Source organism: Prionailurus viverrinus, chromosome B1 (assembly GCF_022837055.1).
Source record: "Prionailurus viverrinus isolate Anna chromosome B1, UM_Priviv_1.0, whole genome shotgun sequence".
Classification (NCBI taxonomy): domain Eukaryota; kingdom Metazoa; phylum Chordata; class Mammalia; order Carnivora; family Felidae; genus Prionailurus; species Prionailurus viverrinus.
The window spans coordinates 14,034,677-14,050,744 of NC_062564.1; the positions used below are offsets into that span (position 1 = coordinate 14,034,677).

General features: G+C 45.9%; 1 protein-coding gene across 1 annotated transcript in view; it reads left to right on the top strand.

The window, feature by feature from the left end:
* Window positions 1-13,403, top strand: part of TENM3 (teneurin transmembrane protein 3) — a 451,388-nt gene extending 437,985 nt beyond the window's left edge. The window contains exons 25-27 of the mRNA XM_047856975.1: window positions 2,688-4,299; window positions 7,156-7,286; window positions 9,866-13,403. Coding sequence (XP_047712931.1) covers window positions 2,688-4,299; window positions 7,156-7,286; window positions 9,866-10,621 — 2,499 coding nt within the window. The 3' untranslated portion in view covers window positions 10,622-13,403. The remainder of the gene's footprint in view (window positions 1-2,687; window positions 4,300-7,155; window positions 7,287-9,865) is intronic.
* Window positions 13,404-16,068: the final 2,665 nt, after the last annotated feature.

Sequence of the window (16,068 nt, forward strand, 5' to 3'; positions counted from 1 at the left end):
TTGTGTTGTTGCTGGCAGAGCATCAACATAGCCATAAAAAGCACGTAGATCCTATTTATGCATTATTAACCAAAAGAGGCTATTTTTTTTAGAAAGCCACGTTTCAGGTGCTCTGTGGCGTCTCTCATTTCTTCTGCATATCCAGGGCGTAAGCATCCTATCTTAAGACTTTCGTCCATTCTTCAGCTCTAGGCACAACACCAAAAATGATTTAAGGTTCTCCACTCGCCAGATGCCGAGTCGCAGTCTGAGAGGTGTGGGGCCAGTGACTGTGGTCCAGAGGGATGAAAGCGAAAGAAAAAGAACAGGGAACCGGCCACCTCCCTGCAATTCCCTTCTTAAAAAACATAATCCACCAGAGAGCGCATTCACGGAGGGTTTCATTTGCCTTTGAGACAAACCTTAGCGCTGGGAAATGGTCCCGTTTTGCGTTCCAATGCCTATCACGCCCCCGAGCATGCAGCAGCCTAAGTTAGAAACTCAACGCTTCATGGCGACCGCCTCCAGCCTTACGCGCATCGCACACAGTGACCTGTCGCATCCGAGACTCACGTCCATGCCATTGTTGTGCTCCCCTTACGTGGTCCTGTTCACTTAGAGGTGCTCTACACCACTCCTCAGTCTCAACCTTAACCCCGCCGCATGGGAGCCATCCTGTCTGCTTCTAGACAGCCGAGAGACGCAGGCCACCCTTCCAGAGAACCAGTGTCGGGTTCAGAGGTCACCACTGGCCGCCTCCCAGCTTCGGAATCCTTCCAGCCAGGACCCTACTTGCCAGTCAGTCTGTTGTCTCACAGACCTGCTTATCTGCTCTCCTTCGAAGAGACTCACCCTTGAGACAATGGACCGTGCCCATTAGATGACAAGTTTCCCTCCCCGCTATTCATCACACTCGTTAGCTACTCAACCCGTGATTTGTTGAGAGACCACAGAGGAAGCCCCACTATATACACACTTCCCTGGGAACCGGTCCTCGTGCCTGGGAAACACGTCACCCTCCAGCCTAACAAACCCCAAGACAGCTTTCTCCTGAAGAAACTGGGAATGGATAACCATTTCATATCCTGGAGCGTTTTTCCCAATTTAAATTAAGTACATTACAGAGAAGCATAACAGAAACACCCAGACCCTGAAAATTGATAGTCGTGATCATAAATGTCGCCGAAAAATGTTTCAAAGGAGACAAGGAGCAGGTCATTGATAAGAGCCGCTGTTGTGAAATGACACCAGCGGTAACTGAGATCAGTCACACTCTCATTCTCAGTGGGGATCGGAGAAGCCAACAAGTGCTTTCATCATCTCCCAGATCCCTAAGATCCACCCAGACCGTTTCCATTTCCTTGCTAGGACAGGCACGCTAGGCCAAAACTTAGAGCAAGACAAGTAATATTTTATTAACTCCCATCAGATGGGATTTTAAATGACTACACAGCTAGGTACTACTTCCTACGAATCTAGCAAGAATCCAAGCCTTCCTTAGCGCAATGCAAACTGTCTTGAAGCGTCCAAGGCATCCACCTCACAGCCTGCGGACAAAGACTGCCCCTAAGTGCACCCGCAGAGGGCACTCAGCAGAAGCCTGTCGCCCGAAGTGCTTTCAAAGATGGTGGACAGTAAAGAGAGAGGGAGCGAGCCTTGGACGAGGGATTATGTGTTTCTCTGGCAAGAGCAAAGCCTGAGTCCCGGGAGGGCTCCTAACACACACCTGCTCCTAGATCTGCGGTCATTCCATTTGGCCTCGCGGGGCGTGGAGGAGACTTCCTCAAAGGAGACAATCGCCCATGCTCTGCTTTACTGTTTACTGTTGAGCCTGAGGGCTGAGCTTCTCTAAGGCTGGCCTAATAAATGACTGCCTTTTGTCTTTCTGCGGACGAGCAGAGAGAGCTCCTTTTAATCTATAGGTCTCTTCACTCCCTAACTTAGCTCCCAAGTCGAATGCAGCCCAGAAACCGTTCTTACAGCACCTGGGATTCAAGTCAGATTCGATTACTTACAAAAGGAAATTTCAAAATGCAGGTGTTATTGTCATTCCAGGTGACAGGTAAGCATTTGCAAACCAACAAACAAACAAAAACCGTATCTGGGTCCGTGTTACGGCTCTCATCGTGCGAGTTAGCAGTGCTTGTCGACATCGATGCTTTCCACACACGTTCTCCAGTGTGGGCTCATTTTATGTCTCTTCTTCATAAGGTAATATTTTGAATGCTTCGCTCCTCCCCCAGATGCACTGGAAATGAAAACATGATTTGAGTGGCTCTTCAATCAGATGAGGGGGCAAAGCCACCTCACTAAATAATTGCTAATTATGGAGAGGATCGCATTTCCCATATGCTGTTTTCTCCTTGAAATATTGTCTTTAAAGCAGCTTCGCGCGTGCCTGTATTATGACTTATCCAAACCCATCGACAGTCTGCTGCCTGGCTGCGAGTGCCTGGAAGAAGAATGGTACAATTGTGACAAGTGGCACATTATGAATCTTGAGCCACTAATTGCAGAACCCCTCACGATTAAGCGTCCAAGCAAATTAGGCAGGGAATCGTTAACAACATGTAAGGTCAAGGATAACTCAATTAAAATGAAAATCATTTTCTCCAGCGGAATGTTTGTGTATGTGTGGTCACCGAATCTCTGCTCTTGCTTCCCCTGCTCACGAAAATATTGAATAACAGTATGTTCTGTCTTTGCAGTCCATGGTTCTCCTGCTCCACAGCCAGAGGCAGTACATCTTCGAATATGACATGTGGGACCGGCTGTCGGCCATCACCATGCCGAGCGTGGCTCGCCACACCATGCAGACCATCCGGTCCATTGGCTACTACCGCAACATATACAACCCCCCAGAAAGCAACGCCTCCGTCATCACGGACTACAATGAGGAAGGGCTCCTTCTGCAAACGGCCTTCCTGGGTACGAGTCGGAGGGTCTTGTTCAAGTACAGAAGGCAGACCAGGCTCTCGGAAATTTTATACGATAGCACGAGAGTCAGCTTTACCTACGATGAAACAGCGGGCGTCCTGAAAACCGTAAACCTCCAGAGTGATGGTTTTATTTGCACCATTAGATACAGGCAGATTGGTCCCCTGATTGACAGGCAGATTTTCCGCTTCAGCGAAGACGGGATGGTAAATGCGAGATTTGACTACAGCTATGACAACAGCTTCCGAGTGACCAGCATGCAGGGTGTCATCAACGAGACACCACTGCCCATTGATCTCTATCAGTTTGATGACATTTCTGGCAAAGTTGAGCAGTTCGGAAAATTTGGAGTTATATATTACGACATTAACCAGATCATCTCCACGGCCGTAATGACGTACACAAAGCACTTTGACGCCCACGGCCGCATCAAGGAGATTCAGTATGAGATATTCAGATCCCTCATGTACTGGATTACGATTCAATATGATAACATGGGTCGGGTAACCAAAAGAGAAATTAAAATAGGGCCCTTTGCCAACACTACCAAATACGCTTACGAATACGATGTTGATGGGCAGCTCCAGACGGTTTATCTGAATGAAAAGATCATGTGGCGTTACAACTATGATCTGAACGGAAACCTCCATCTGCTGAACCCGAGCAGCAGTGCGCGTCTGACGCCTCTTCGCTATGACCTGCGAGACAGAATCACTCGACTGGGGGATGTTCAGTACCGGCTGGATGAAGATGGGTTCCTGCGTCAGCGAGGCACAGAGATCTTCGAGTACAGCTCCAAGGGGCTTCTGACTCGCGTTTACAGCAAAGGCAGCGGCTGGACCGTGATCTATCGTTACGATGGCCTGGGAAGGCGTGTATCTAGCAAAACCAGTCTGGGACAGCACCTGCAGTTTTTTTATGCGGACTTAACCTATCCCACTAGGATTACTCACGTCTACAACCATTCCAGCTCAGAAATCACTTCTCTCTATTATGATCTCCAAGGACATCTTTTTGCCATGGAAATCAGCAGTGGGGACGAATTCTACATTGCGTCAGATAACACAGGGACACCCTTGGCCGTTTTCAGTAGCAATGGGCTTATGCTAAAACAGATTCAGTATACTGCATATGGTGAAATCTATTTTGATTCCAATATTGACTTTCAGCTGGTAATTGGATTTCATGGTGGCTTATATGACCCACTCACAAAATTAATCCACTTTGGGGAAAGAGATTATGATATTTTGGCAGGACGATGGACGACGCCTGACATAGAAATCTGGAAGAGAATTGGGAAGGACCCAGCTCCTTTTAACCTCTACATGTTTAGGAATAATAACCCTGCAAGCAAAATCCATGATGTGAAAGATTACATCACAGGTAAGCATTTTATTTTTCCTTTCCAAGTGCTGAATAACTTCAATCCTTACATGAACACACAGAACAACCGGAGTTTCTTTCTCTGCCCTTCCATTTTATTCACGCAAAATCAAATGCCTAACCTTTTCAAGGTATTTATTTCTCTATGAAACCACAGAGAAGCCAGAAAGGGAAACCGAGACATGGTTTTTTTACTTCCTGTTCTGTCTACAATGCCCAAGGCCGCAATTTTCTGAAATGATGCTGAATGAAGAGAGGTGATATGGGGGTATGGAAAACAGGGTGAACTTGGGAGCCCCCAAGTTGGAGTTCCAATCCCAACCTGTCTCTGTTAAGTCGCGTGGCTTTATACACAAGTCACATATATATATATATATATATATATATATATATATATATATATTTTAGTCTGTTCCCTTAAAAATGAAATGGGGAGAATAATATGGGGAGAATAATGCCTACCTTATGGTAGAAGATGTGATAAAATATATGCAGTTCTGCTTTGAACGGTTAACTACCTCACAGATGTGTCCTGTTTTCCTCTTATACATGTGTGAAGCTCTGATGGAAGAATCAGTGTGGCACACAGCACAGTGTGACTCACCATCTCATCCCTCTCTACCACCATCACCTTGGGACAGTAAAGGAACAGCTTCTCCCACCACTTGCTTAGCCAGTGGGTCCCAGTTCCGTTCTCACTACTGTCTTAATGCCACCTGGTGCAGCTCTTGCACGGTGGCACCACTAACAGACACACTAGTTTTTCTGCCAGTGTGGGGATATGAAGATCTCTCCCAAGTCTAGCGCATGATCCAGGTGGGGGGGAAAAAAAAAAAAAAATCATCTGATCCCACTTCTGCCACCACAAAACCACCAGGATGAGAGAGACCAGGGCTATGCAAGCACCACTCTGGTTCCTGACTCCTCCGCTCATCCTCCACTGCATGGATTCTGAATCCTTCTGGTTCCACCTTCCTTTCCTGAATTACACTACCATAATCACCCTCTGTGCCGCATTTATGTTTCCTGGAAGCAGCTTCTTTCCTGTTTCCTCTTTTTGTTTTTGGTGTGAGGCTTTCTGTTTTGTTTTGGCTTGTGTTAGATGCTCCTCCAGGCTGGCTCTTTTCTTGCGCAATATCGGAAGGCATACTGAGATGCCTGTTTTCTCAGTTCTTGGTACAGCTCTCAAAATGCTGCCCTCTGTTCATTTCACATCTGCCTCCTGCTTCCCCAGACTGCCGAAAGCTTGTCATAGCTCTCCTCCGTGTGAACCAGCTGACGCTCCCTTCGTTCGGAATCCTGATTCAGCAACACCCTCATGGTATTCTCCTTCGGGTGTCTCATTACACATCTGCATCCGAGTCCCATGATGCTGGCAATATTTTTCAGCACTTAACACCCTGTGATTTCTTTCTTTCTTTCTTTCTTCTTCTTTTTTTTTTTTTTTTACTGTTACACAGACGTCATTCATAGTAGGAGAAACTTTGCCCCCGACACTACCATTCAGGAGAATTTTCTCCAAAACATAAGAACCCTTGTAATCTTATATACACTCACTCTCTCACTCTTGCTCTCTCTTGCTCTCTCTCTCTCTCTCTCTCACACACACACACACACACACACACACACACACACGCAGAGTATCACTTTCTATTCTACATGATGAACTTGGGATTTCTCTCTACCACCACCACCACCAACAACAACAACAACAACACCCCTCCTTTTAAAAGAGGGATAAAACCACTGGTTTTATAGCCATATGATGTTTGGACACAGGATCTGCCAGCCTGGTGATGAGGTGAGAGTTTGTGCCCCAGAGAAGGAAATAGGAAGCAGGTGGTTCTCCATCATCCTGGCAAGCAGTTTACCACTGGTTATTTAAGAGGTGTTGACAGGGTCTGGCTGAAATGCTGGAAAGCCCATAGCTCCTGAATTCATCCTCTCCTAGCAACGTGGACTACAGGGAATGCCATAGCAGCATTTTCTGAAAAACATCAAAAGAGAGATGGAACAGCATAAAATATATTAGGTGAAACGCAATTTCAAATTTTCCAGCAATGTGCTTAATATATAAAATAATCTACACCCAACTGTACTCATAAAGCTGCAAGCCTGCTGAGTAGTTCTGTAACATTATAACCTCCAGAATAGAATAAAAGCCTGATTCTGAGCTTAATGGCTTTTGGAGTCACATGGCAGTATTTTAAAATACCATTTTAAAGGTTTCCAGGTTCTCTCCCCAAAAAGTTTGCCTCCACCTGTGCCCAGTGAGCCTTTGAAGTCATAGCTGATGGTGATCAGAACTTCTGTGCCCCTGGCCAGTCCTGCCAGCCTTCAGCATTCATCTTTGATTAAGAATCAACTGTTGATTTTAATTCTCTCAATTTAGGGGTTTTATTAATAGAAAATGGGTGGTGGAAGCCGCATATCCTTGGGCAGTCGCTTTTGAAAGCCAGTAACATACAACTTCTGTTTAAGACCAGTCTTTGCTAACTACAGAATCCCTTTGTTTTCCTCAACTGGGTCTCCTTCGTGCTGCTGTGCGTTGTGGTTACCCTCCGTTACCACTTATTCCTCGCACAGGATGCAACTTCGCACTCGTGACGGTTTATCTAGTCTCACTGAGTACCTATTAGACTGGGTTTTCTGTAGCCCTTGGCATCGTTTCATGACTGAGGCTATTGTCTTCGTGTCTGAAAATAGAGAGTGGGTGTTGCCTTGTAGAACGAAGGCAAACATCTTGTTTGTGAACTTGGGTGTTTTGTTTTTGTTTTTTAGTTTCAGGTAAGAATTGAAATTTCTGAAAGCACAAAATAACTCTAACACCTTTCCTTTCGAACGTTCTTCCCCTAGATGTTAACAGCTGGCTGGTGACATTTGGCTTCCATTTGCACAATGCTATTCCTGGATTCCCCGTTCCCAAATTTGATTTAACGGAGCCTTCTTACGAACTTGTGAAGAGTCAGCAGTGGGAGGATGTGCCGGTAAGAAACAAAAAGCAAAACTATGAAAAGGTGATAGATGGCTTATCTGCACTTACTTCCCCCTTTAATCAGGCTACCCTTGTGAAAACTGCACCGAAGACACTTTCTGATTTTTTTTTTTTGACTCTTTTAGGGAAGAAAAACATCACTTCCCTCCACATTTCTGTTCAGCAAACTAGGGGCCTGTTAAACAGGCTTAAATCTGTTCTTAGTGATGCTAATAAAAACATAAAAAGACATTATCCGAAGGTAATAAAATGAGGGAGATCATTTTTGAGTGCAGGGTTTCTACAGAGAACCCCCCTGAAAGCACATTTATAGCGCTTGGGACCTTAAGGCAAAGATACAATAAACAGGAGGGCAGGGGATTCATATTACAAATTAGCAGGCCCGCAAACAACGCCACGAAGTTCAACTTTTTTGAATTATGAACAGTGTGTCATGGGGAAAGATTGAAAATAAAAATAAAATGTCCTCTGGTAAAGCTCCATCTGCAACTAGGTGTCTATAGAATTTTCCTGAAAATTACATTTCAGGAGGCCTATAATTGTTCCGAGAGCTAAAAGAAAAGAAAAAGAATGCAGAATTGCAAAGTCAAAGCTGCCATTTCAGAAATTGGCACTTTTAATTCCCACCATTCAGAGATCAGAAAGGAATGTACAAGAAAACACTAGAGTTTCTAGCTTCAAGCAAGAATAATTAAAGATCAAGAAATTGGGTTACCCCATAATGATAAGGAGAAGAGAGTGCAGAGTTTCTTAGAAAGATTAATTCCCCTCCCCCCCTTGAGCAACTCCCTATGATTTCAGTGAATACAAAGAGAAAAGGCAATCCTGGCTAGAACACACACACACACAGACACACACACACACACACACACAAGTATATTCAAACCCAATACCTCTGTTTTCTGGTACATGTTTCATACTTAACATAAAACAGTTCCTTCTTCGGGGCGCCTGAGCGGCTCAGTCGCTTAATCATCCGACTCTTGATTTCAGCTCAGGTCCCGAGCCCATGGTTCCTAAGATCAAGCCCCTCGTGGGGCTCTTTCCCTCTTTTCTCTGCCTGTCCCCCACTAGTGCTCTCTCGGTCTCTCAAAATAAACTTTAAAAAAACATTTTAAATAAAAATGAAACAATTTCTTCTTCAAGATGTCACCTTTACATTTTAAGAAGCAAAACGCGTCGAGTTTCCAAGGTCTGGCCACCATTTTAACATTGCTAAGTACAAATATGTCTACACCAATAAAGTGTCATGGAGAGAAGACACCGTGAAGTTTCCTAGTGCATTTGAACAGGCATGTCCTAATTGTGTACGACTTTCCAACATGTCTGAAAACACTTAAGTCTTACTGTACAAATGGACTTGCCAACTTTGTTTCCCAGGCAGTCTTGTACATACGGTTCAAGTTCTGTCGAGAGAAGCGCACCATAAGGACAGCTCAGGGAATCCCCGCCAAAGACACTGAGGCTGCCCCAAGTGCCCAAAAACAAATGTTTCTTTCACTGCTGCAGATGAAACAGATGTTTCCATTTGGGAAACACTGGCCAGACAAGCATCTGGTCGTAGCAGAAATGGCCGAGTTAAGATGCCCCCAGTTGAAAGCATTTGCCAGTGTAGATGGCCCACCGTGCCTAAGTCTACCAAAAATGTTTGCCTAAAGTAATAAATACTCGCCTCCAGCTGTCCCATTGTGTGCTCGTCCCGGTACACTTCTGCAATTATGCTGGCGGAGATTCAGTTGAAACCTGTGTGCACCAGGAGGGAGTACAGAGTTTACCTAAATTAAAGCACACGAATTTCAAAGCCTGTGATGTAGGACGCAGTCATCCCGCAGCGAGCACCACAGCCTTTCCAACCCTCGCCTGTGTTGGCTGCTTTTTCCTCAGGCTCCCAGGCAGAAAGCTGCTGTGACGGAGGCCCTGATAAGCTCGGTTCCCCAAATGGGATGGGCGTGGGAAAGGGACATCTAGAAATCGAAGGGAAAAGCTAAAACCAGATTTTGCCCACGTTTGCCCAGATTTTGAAACCACACACCTCTTAATACGTGATGGAGTCACCTCTTTTTACGTTTCCAAACACCTTTGGATCCGGGCGCCTGGGTGGCCCAGTCGGTTGAGCCTCCGGCTTCGGCTCAGGGCATGATCTCACGGTTCGTGAGTTCAAGCCCCGCGTCGGGCTCTGCGCTGACAGCTCAGAGCCTGGAGCCTGTTTCAGATTCTGTCTCCCTCTCGGTCTGCCCTGACCCTGCTTGTGCTCTGTCTCTCTGTCTCTAAAATAAATAAACATTTAAAAACAAATTAAAAAACAAAATACATTTGGATCAACTTGACGGGAGGGGACCCTGAGCGAATTCCTCTGCCCAGAGTTTTTTGAGCTTTTTCCTCTCCAAAGAACCCGACTGGGGTTTTAGTAAATGCCTGGGAGCTCTCCACAGAAGTACCCCCCACACACACACACACCTCTTTTTGTCGTCGTCGTCGTCGTCAGGACTGGGACCCTGGCCCCCCAGGCGGCCAAGACCTACAGCTGTTCTCTAAACCGAACCCCCTTCCCCGTTCTGTTTCGCTTTTCAGCCCATTTTTGGAGTTCAGCAACAAGTGGCGAGGCAGGCCAAGGCCTTCCTGTCCCTGGGGAAGATGGCAGAGGTCCAGGTGAGCAGGCGCAAGGGCGGCGGCGCGCCCTCGTGGCTGTGGTTCGCCACGGTCAAGTCGCTGATCGGCAAAGGCGTCATGCTGGCCGTCAGCCAGGGCCGCGTGCAGACCAACGTGCTCAACATCGCCAACGAGGACTGCATCAAGGTGGCGGCCGTGCTCAACAACGCCTTCTACCTGGAGAACCTGCACTTCACCATCGAGGGCAAGGACACGCACTACTTCATCAAGACCACCACGCCCGAGAGCGACCTGGGCACGCTGCGGCTGACGAGCGGCCGCAAGGCCCTGGAGAACGGCATCAACGTGACCGTGTCGCAGTCCACGACCGTGGTCAACGGCAGGACTCGCAGGTTCGCCGACGTGGAGATGCAGTTCGGCGCGCTGGCGCTGCACGTGCGCTACGGCATGACCCTGGACGAGGAGAAGGCGCGCATCCTGGAGCAGGCGCGGCAGCGCGCGCTCGCCCGGGCCTGGGCGCGCGAGCAGCAGCGCGTGCGCGACGGCGAGGAGGGCGCGCGCCTCTGGACGGAGGGCGAGAAGCGGCAGCTGCTGAGCGCCGGCAAGGTGCAGGGCTACGACGGGTACTACGTACTCTCGGTGGAGCAGTACCCGGAGCTGGCCGACAGCGCCAACAACATCCAGTTCCTCCGACAAAGCGAGATCGGCAAGAGGTAACCCCCCGGGCCCGGCTGCCGGGGACGAACGGCGGCCACCCCCGCGCTGGGAGGCGGACCCAGCGGGTGTCGCTGCGTTTCTCTTGAGCCTACACCGCACCTCTGCTCGGATTTTTCTGTAGCACAATCCGAATCGGACTCTCCGACACAGAAGAGCCTTCCAGGAGAATGATACTGCTATTAAAAAAAAAAAAAAAAAAAAAAAAAATCCCCCCCCCCCGAAAAACAAAAACAAAAAAACTTTTTTCTGAATGACCTTAAAGGTGATCGGCTTTAAAGAATATGTTTACATATGCATATCGCTGCACTCAGTTGGACTGAAAGTATTAAAAGGAAAAAATAAATAAGTGAAAGGAAAAAAAAGGCCTAAACATTTTGGGCTAGGCCGTCTGTTCCTTCGAGCCACTGTATTTAAGGTAAAAATGCATACGGTGTGTCCAGATATTACCGAATTGTCGACCTTTGCTTACAAGAAGTAGTCTCTCTGCATAGGATGTGATCTATATCTCTGTTAATTTTAAAATGTGGGGCAAAATTACTGTTTATAGACAACCCAACTGCTTTCCCTGTGCTGCTTTGTAAAAGGACTTTGGCACAAGTGACTTCTGCGACGGCGGGGATTTCATAACGGATTTTACAATGCTAACGTGGTTTGCCTTGGGGAAAAAAAACTGGCAAATAGAATCCATGTCACTGATAAGCAAAGGAAACCCTGATTTTTTTGTAAATTATGTGAGACAAGTTGTTTATGGATTTTTATATGAATTACAATTTACTGTACATCAAATATTAGTCTCAGAGGAGTTAATTTATGTAAAGTGTTTAAAAAGTTTATACTTAAAAATAAAACGATAAAAACATGTGAACCGTGTGATTTTTTTAAAAGGATTGCACCTTTTGTTATCTGTTATAGCTGTACAGTATAAATTATTATATTGTAGAGATATAACGACTTATGCCTATAATGTCCAGAAGTGTTAATATTTTTGTATTAGGTTGAAAAAAAATGTGCAACTTTCTATCACTAGATGGATAGGACAGTGCAATCCTAAGTGGGTGGCTAATCAGAGAACTCCTTTCTCTTTCTTCTCTTTTTCATCAGGCCAGTGTCCTCAACCTTTATCAACTAAGAGGCACCGTAGAAAACTAAGGCTGGTGGAATGTAGCGGAAGATACAGAAAAAAAAACAAAAAACAAAACAAAAACTGGGCGGGAGAGGTCCTTTCTCGTCCCTAAAAATCGAGGGGAGTTGATAGAATTAACCACAGGGTTTTTACTGTTACCATTCCTCGAAGCTCCATTTCTCGATGGAGGCAAGAGACCACATCAGATGTTCCGGGAAATATTTGTGAGCAGGAAAGGATCTGATGTAGTCATGACCGTAAACATGTGTCTTAAGATCTAGGGAAGATAGCAGAAGCCCAGCAGCGCCGAGAGGGCCAGATGGAGAAGGTCAGGGTCGCTCTGCTAGTCTGGGGTTTGGACCATCAGGTCCCCAAGAGGGACGCAAAAGGGAGACAAAAAGCTCCCGTGAGCCCCCGCGACCCAACCCTCCCGGGAGCTGGTTTGAATGGCAGCCTCTGCTCTGTCTCCGGGAAGCGGGGGGGGTGGGGACGGGGGTGGCACATCCAGCTGGACGCGAACCGCCAGCCGTGCCCTCCCCCACACGCGTGCGAGTGGGACCGCGCGTGGCCGCCATCTGCCCTTCTGTGCCGGCCCACCGCGCTTGCAAATCTCTTTCGTGAGCACTAAATTCAGCCACAAAAATATTTTTAGAAAATATTTCTCAGTTCATTGAGCTATAGTACACTGTTTTCCTCTATGTATAATGGTGATAAAATATAGCAAGTGAACATGTCGTAAATATAAAGGTTCAAGTGATGTATTGAAAATAATTTTCTAACTGCTTTGTATGTATCACATACTCTAAATTGCACAGTAGGCGTGTTTATTAAACAGATTGGCTGGGAAAGTTTCAAAATAGCTACTGAATTTACAGTATCAGTGCTATTACTGTCTTTGTGTATTTGGTAGAGCATACCGAAGTAATTAATCTTCTAATGAATGCTGATATTTTATTAGAATGAAAGCACAGATTAGCATTAATATTTTTTATCCTGGAAACCCTTTGGCAAGTATTATGAAGCCCCAATTTAGAAAACTATGAGATTTCAAACCACATGAACATGGCTCTGTTTTCCAGTTTATTTTTTAACCTGTTAACTTAGGTGTTTGCAGTTCTGTTCCGATGGAATTTCTGCAGGACTGTATTTAGCATGCTGTAAGTACTTTTGGTTAAAATAGGCTCTGAGTCTAAATCCTCAGAAGTGTCTCTGATGTATTGACCATGAAAAGCTTGTACCACATGACAGAAGTGAAATCATAATCTTACCCTCTTCTCGACATGGACTGGTCCTTTACACTGGCACCGATAAATAACAGATTTGGAGAATCTCCTGGTGCTTCTTTTTAGATGAAGTCAAATCAACCCAATTAGTGTCTTGGTAGTAGGTATAATGAGCCTATTTCTTTCTAAAAAGACTTGTGATCTGGACATGCTTTTACAAGAAATAGTGACCTTGGGGAATATGTAAACAAAAGACCTTTTTCTAAGAGTTGCGGGGGTGGGGGACTGAGATAATGAAAAGAATTAGCTTACAAAAAAAAATTGATATTCAAAGTATTTTAGGCACAGCCAGTCAAAATGCTTTCATGATATTTTGAGATGTAAATTTTGTCTGATTTGTATTGTTCTTTTCATTTGCCTTCTTAACTTTATATGTGACCTGAATTTTCCATAACTTGACTATAGATTGCATCTAGGCATTCCAATAAAAGCCAACCCAATGTGTGTGTGTTTATATATTTTTTTTAAATCGCGGGCTACCCAGCTCGTGTTTCATTGTGGAAATGCAGAAAGATGCAGTTGGGGGATTGATTCGTCCGCAGCCCAGTTGGTAATATCTTTTCTTTGAATTTTTTTTTTTTTTTTTTTCCGTCCACTGGCCAGACTACCAGCTCAGCAGTGTGGACTTCACAGGGGACTCTTCCCATGGCCTACTTTAGAAAAACGTTAACTACACCCCCACAAAGCCAAACATTATCACTGTAAAGAAGAATAAAAAAAAAAAAAAAATACTGCCCATTACTGCTCGAAAACAGGCCTCGTTCCTGTGATCCTGGCAATAAGTGCTTAATTAAAACACTTGATTAGAATAATCAGTTTAGGCCTGATAGGCTCCCAGCCTCCTGGAGATGTCTAAATCTACATACAGGCCGGCTGATGAGAGAAGATGCTTAGTTCAGCAATTCCAGGCTGGCAGGCCAGGGCTTTGATTTTAGTCTGAAAAGGCGGCTTCATCACATTTGCTTTGTAGTGACAACATGTTGATCCAACAAGAATCAGGTCACTCCGCTTGGCAAACTGGTCTACTTTTTTTTTTTTTTTTTTTTACTCCTCAAATTAGACTTTAACACGCTCCAACCGGGGAAACCCAGAAAAACACATGCACATTCCTACTTCCGTCTTCTACACGCCTTTCCTTGAAAGCAGCGTCTGAACAAATGCAGAGAAAAGCGCCGTAGGTAAAAATGGCACCTCCGAAAAGAACGTTCTGGGTATGGGGTACGCTGCTGGCACTTCTGTGACTGTCCCATTCACCAGTTGACATGCATCACCCGTTACCTAACAGTTGCGCGCGGTTTCAAGTGCCCGACCCGAACGGAAGCACAACACCTGATTATAAACACCTCCAATCGGCACCAGCCCTCAAGCTCTTGAAGAGACGAGACAGTTTTGCCTGCCCCCCTGCTCTCTGTTCACCATCTTTTCTCTCTTTTATCTTGGTCTGCTCCCAAATGAAGCTGTTTCTCTCACCTGCTGAACAGCGAAATCGGCTGTCTGCAGCGCTTTTGAAATTGAGGATTCCAAAAGGGGAAGGCGGAAGGCAGCGACCCACATCATGTTCTGTCTGGGGCAAACCACCCGGGGAAGCGCTCCCAGCAGCTCCCTTGCTGTAAAGCAGAGGAGGAAATGGGTCCCGAACAAGAGCACGAACTGCACCCACCCCCCTTGGGGGCGGTCAGCCCCTGCAGAGTGGAACCAGCCCACTCCCGGAGTGGGGGGCGGGGCCTGAAGGATGCCTTTGCTATTCACTTCCTTCGCGAATACCCAGATTCTATCTCACTCTCCTTTAGAGCAGTGATCATGCGCCAGCACCCCAGGCCAGGCAACGCGTCACATTCTAGACGTGGAGCCTGCAGGGACCTAGGAAAGTGTGAGCGTGTTGTTCAAGTTCACAGAAGTGGCTCTGGCCAAGGTGAGCCACGATTTCCTGTCCGCACCCTCCACTGCGTGGGCTCGTCTCCTGATAACACTACCCAGGAGGGCACTGGGGATGCTTCCTAGCACCCTGGTTCCCACAGGGCCCTTAGTCTTTCCAAAGCAGCAGTCATTTAGAGTCGTAACAGACGTTTTTCACCACATAAAAATGCCCCAGGCCCTCTAACAGGGCACGTGTCTTGAATTCCCCTCTGCCTGCCAGTATTTCTGGTTCCTCAGCCCCCTCGTCTTAGATAAGTCTGCTCTGCAGTATTAATGACTGCATAATTTCTGAAAAGACTTCTAAAAAGAATGACCATTGATTTGCATACATGCACGTGTCAAGCTATTTATCTAGATTTTCCACAAGCTATGCCTCTGGCTTTGGTCATCGGACCAAACCAAAGAAAAAAGAAAAATTGGGGGGGCCTGGGTGGCTCAGTCAGTTAAGTAGCCGACTCTTAGTTTCTGCTCGGGTTACGATCTCAGGGTTCCTGAGTTCAAGCCCCACATCGGGCTCCACACTAACCATGTAGAGCCTGCTTTGGATTCTCCCTCTCCCCCTCTCTCTGCCCCTCTCCTGCTCACACTCTCTCTCTTTCTCTGCCTCCCTCTCAAATAAATTAATAAAACTTTTTTAAAAATGTTAAGAAAAAATAAAATAAAAATTAGTCATAAATCACGATTACCCATTTTAACCACAGAGTTAAGCCAGATACCAAAGAGGTACTCGTAAGCCATTTGAGTTTTCTACCTCCCACATAATGAATAGCTTCTCTTGCTAAAGTTCCCATTTTCTCTTCATCACCTCTGCAAGCAGTGGTCTCTTGATGTCAGTTAATCACTAATAACTTTTAGGTAAATTGAGTAAACCTTTTCATTTATGAACTGTCTTCAAATCCTGTCGTGGAGGAATACGGGATTCCCAGAGCCCCGTGTGCAGAGAATTTACTATAAACCGATTCTAAACCTAGAGCAACACCATGATTCAGTTTAGCGTTAATGGGTTCCACAAAGCAAATTTAATCAATCCTTTTGGGACCTAAGCTGAGGAAAATTAAAATTAGGAGCATAAATTGTGACTTCTAGGGCAAGACGGTGGCTCGGTTACACCCTCCCGTTTACTG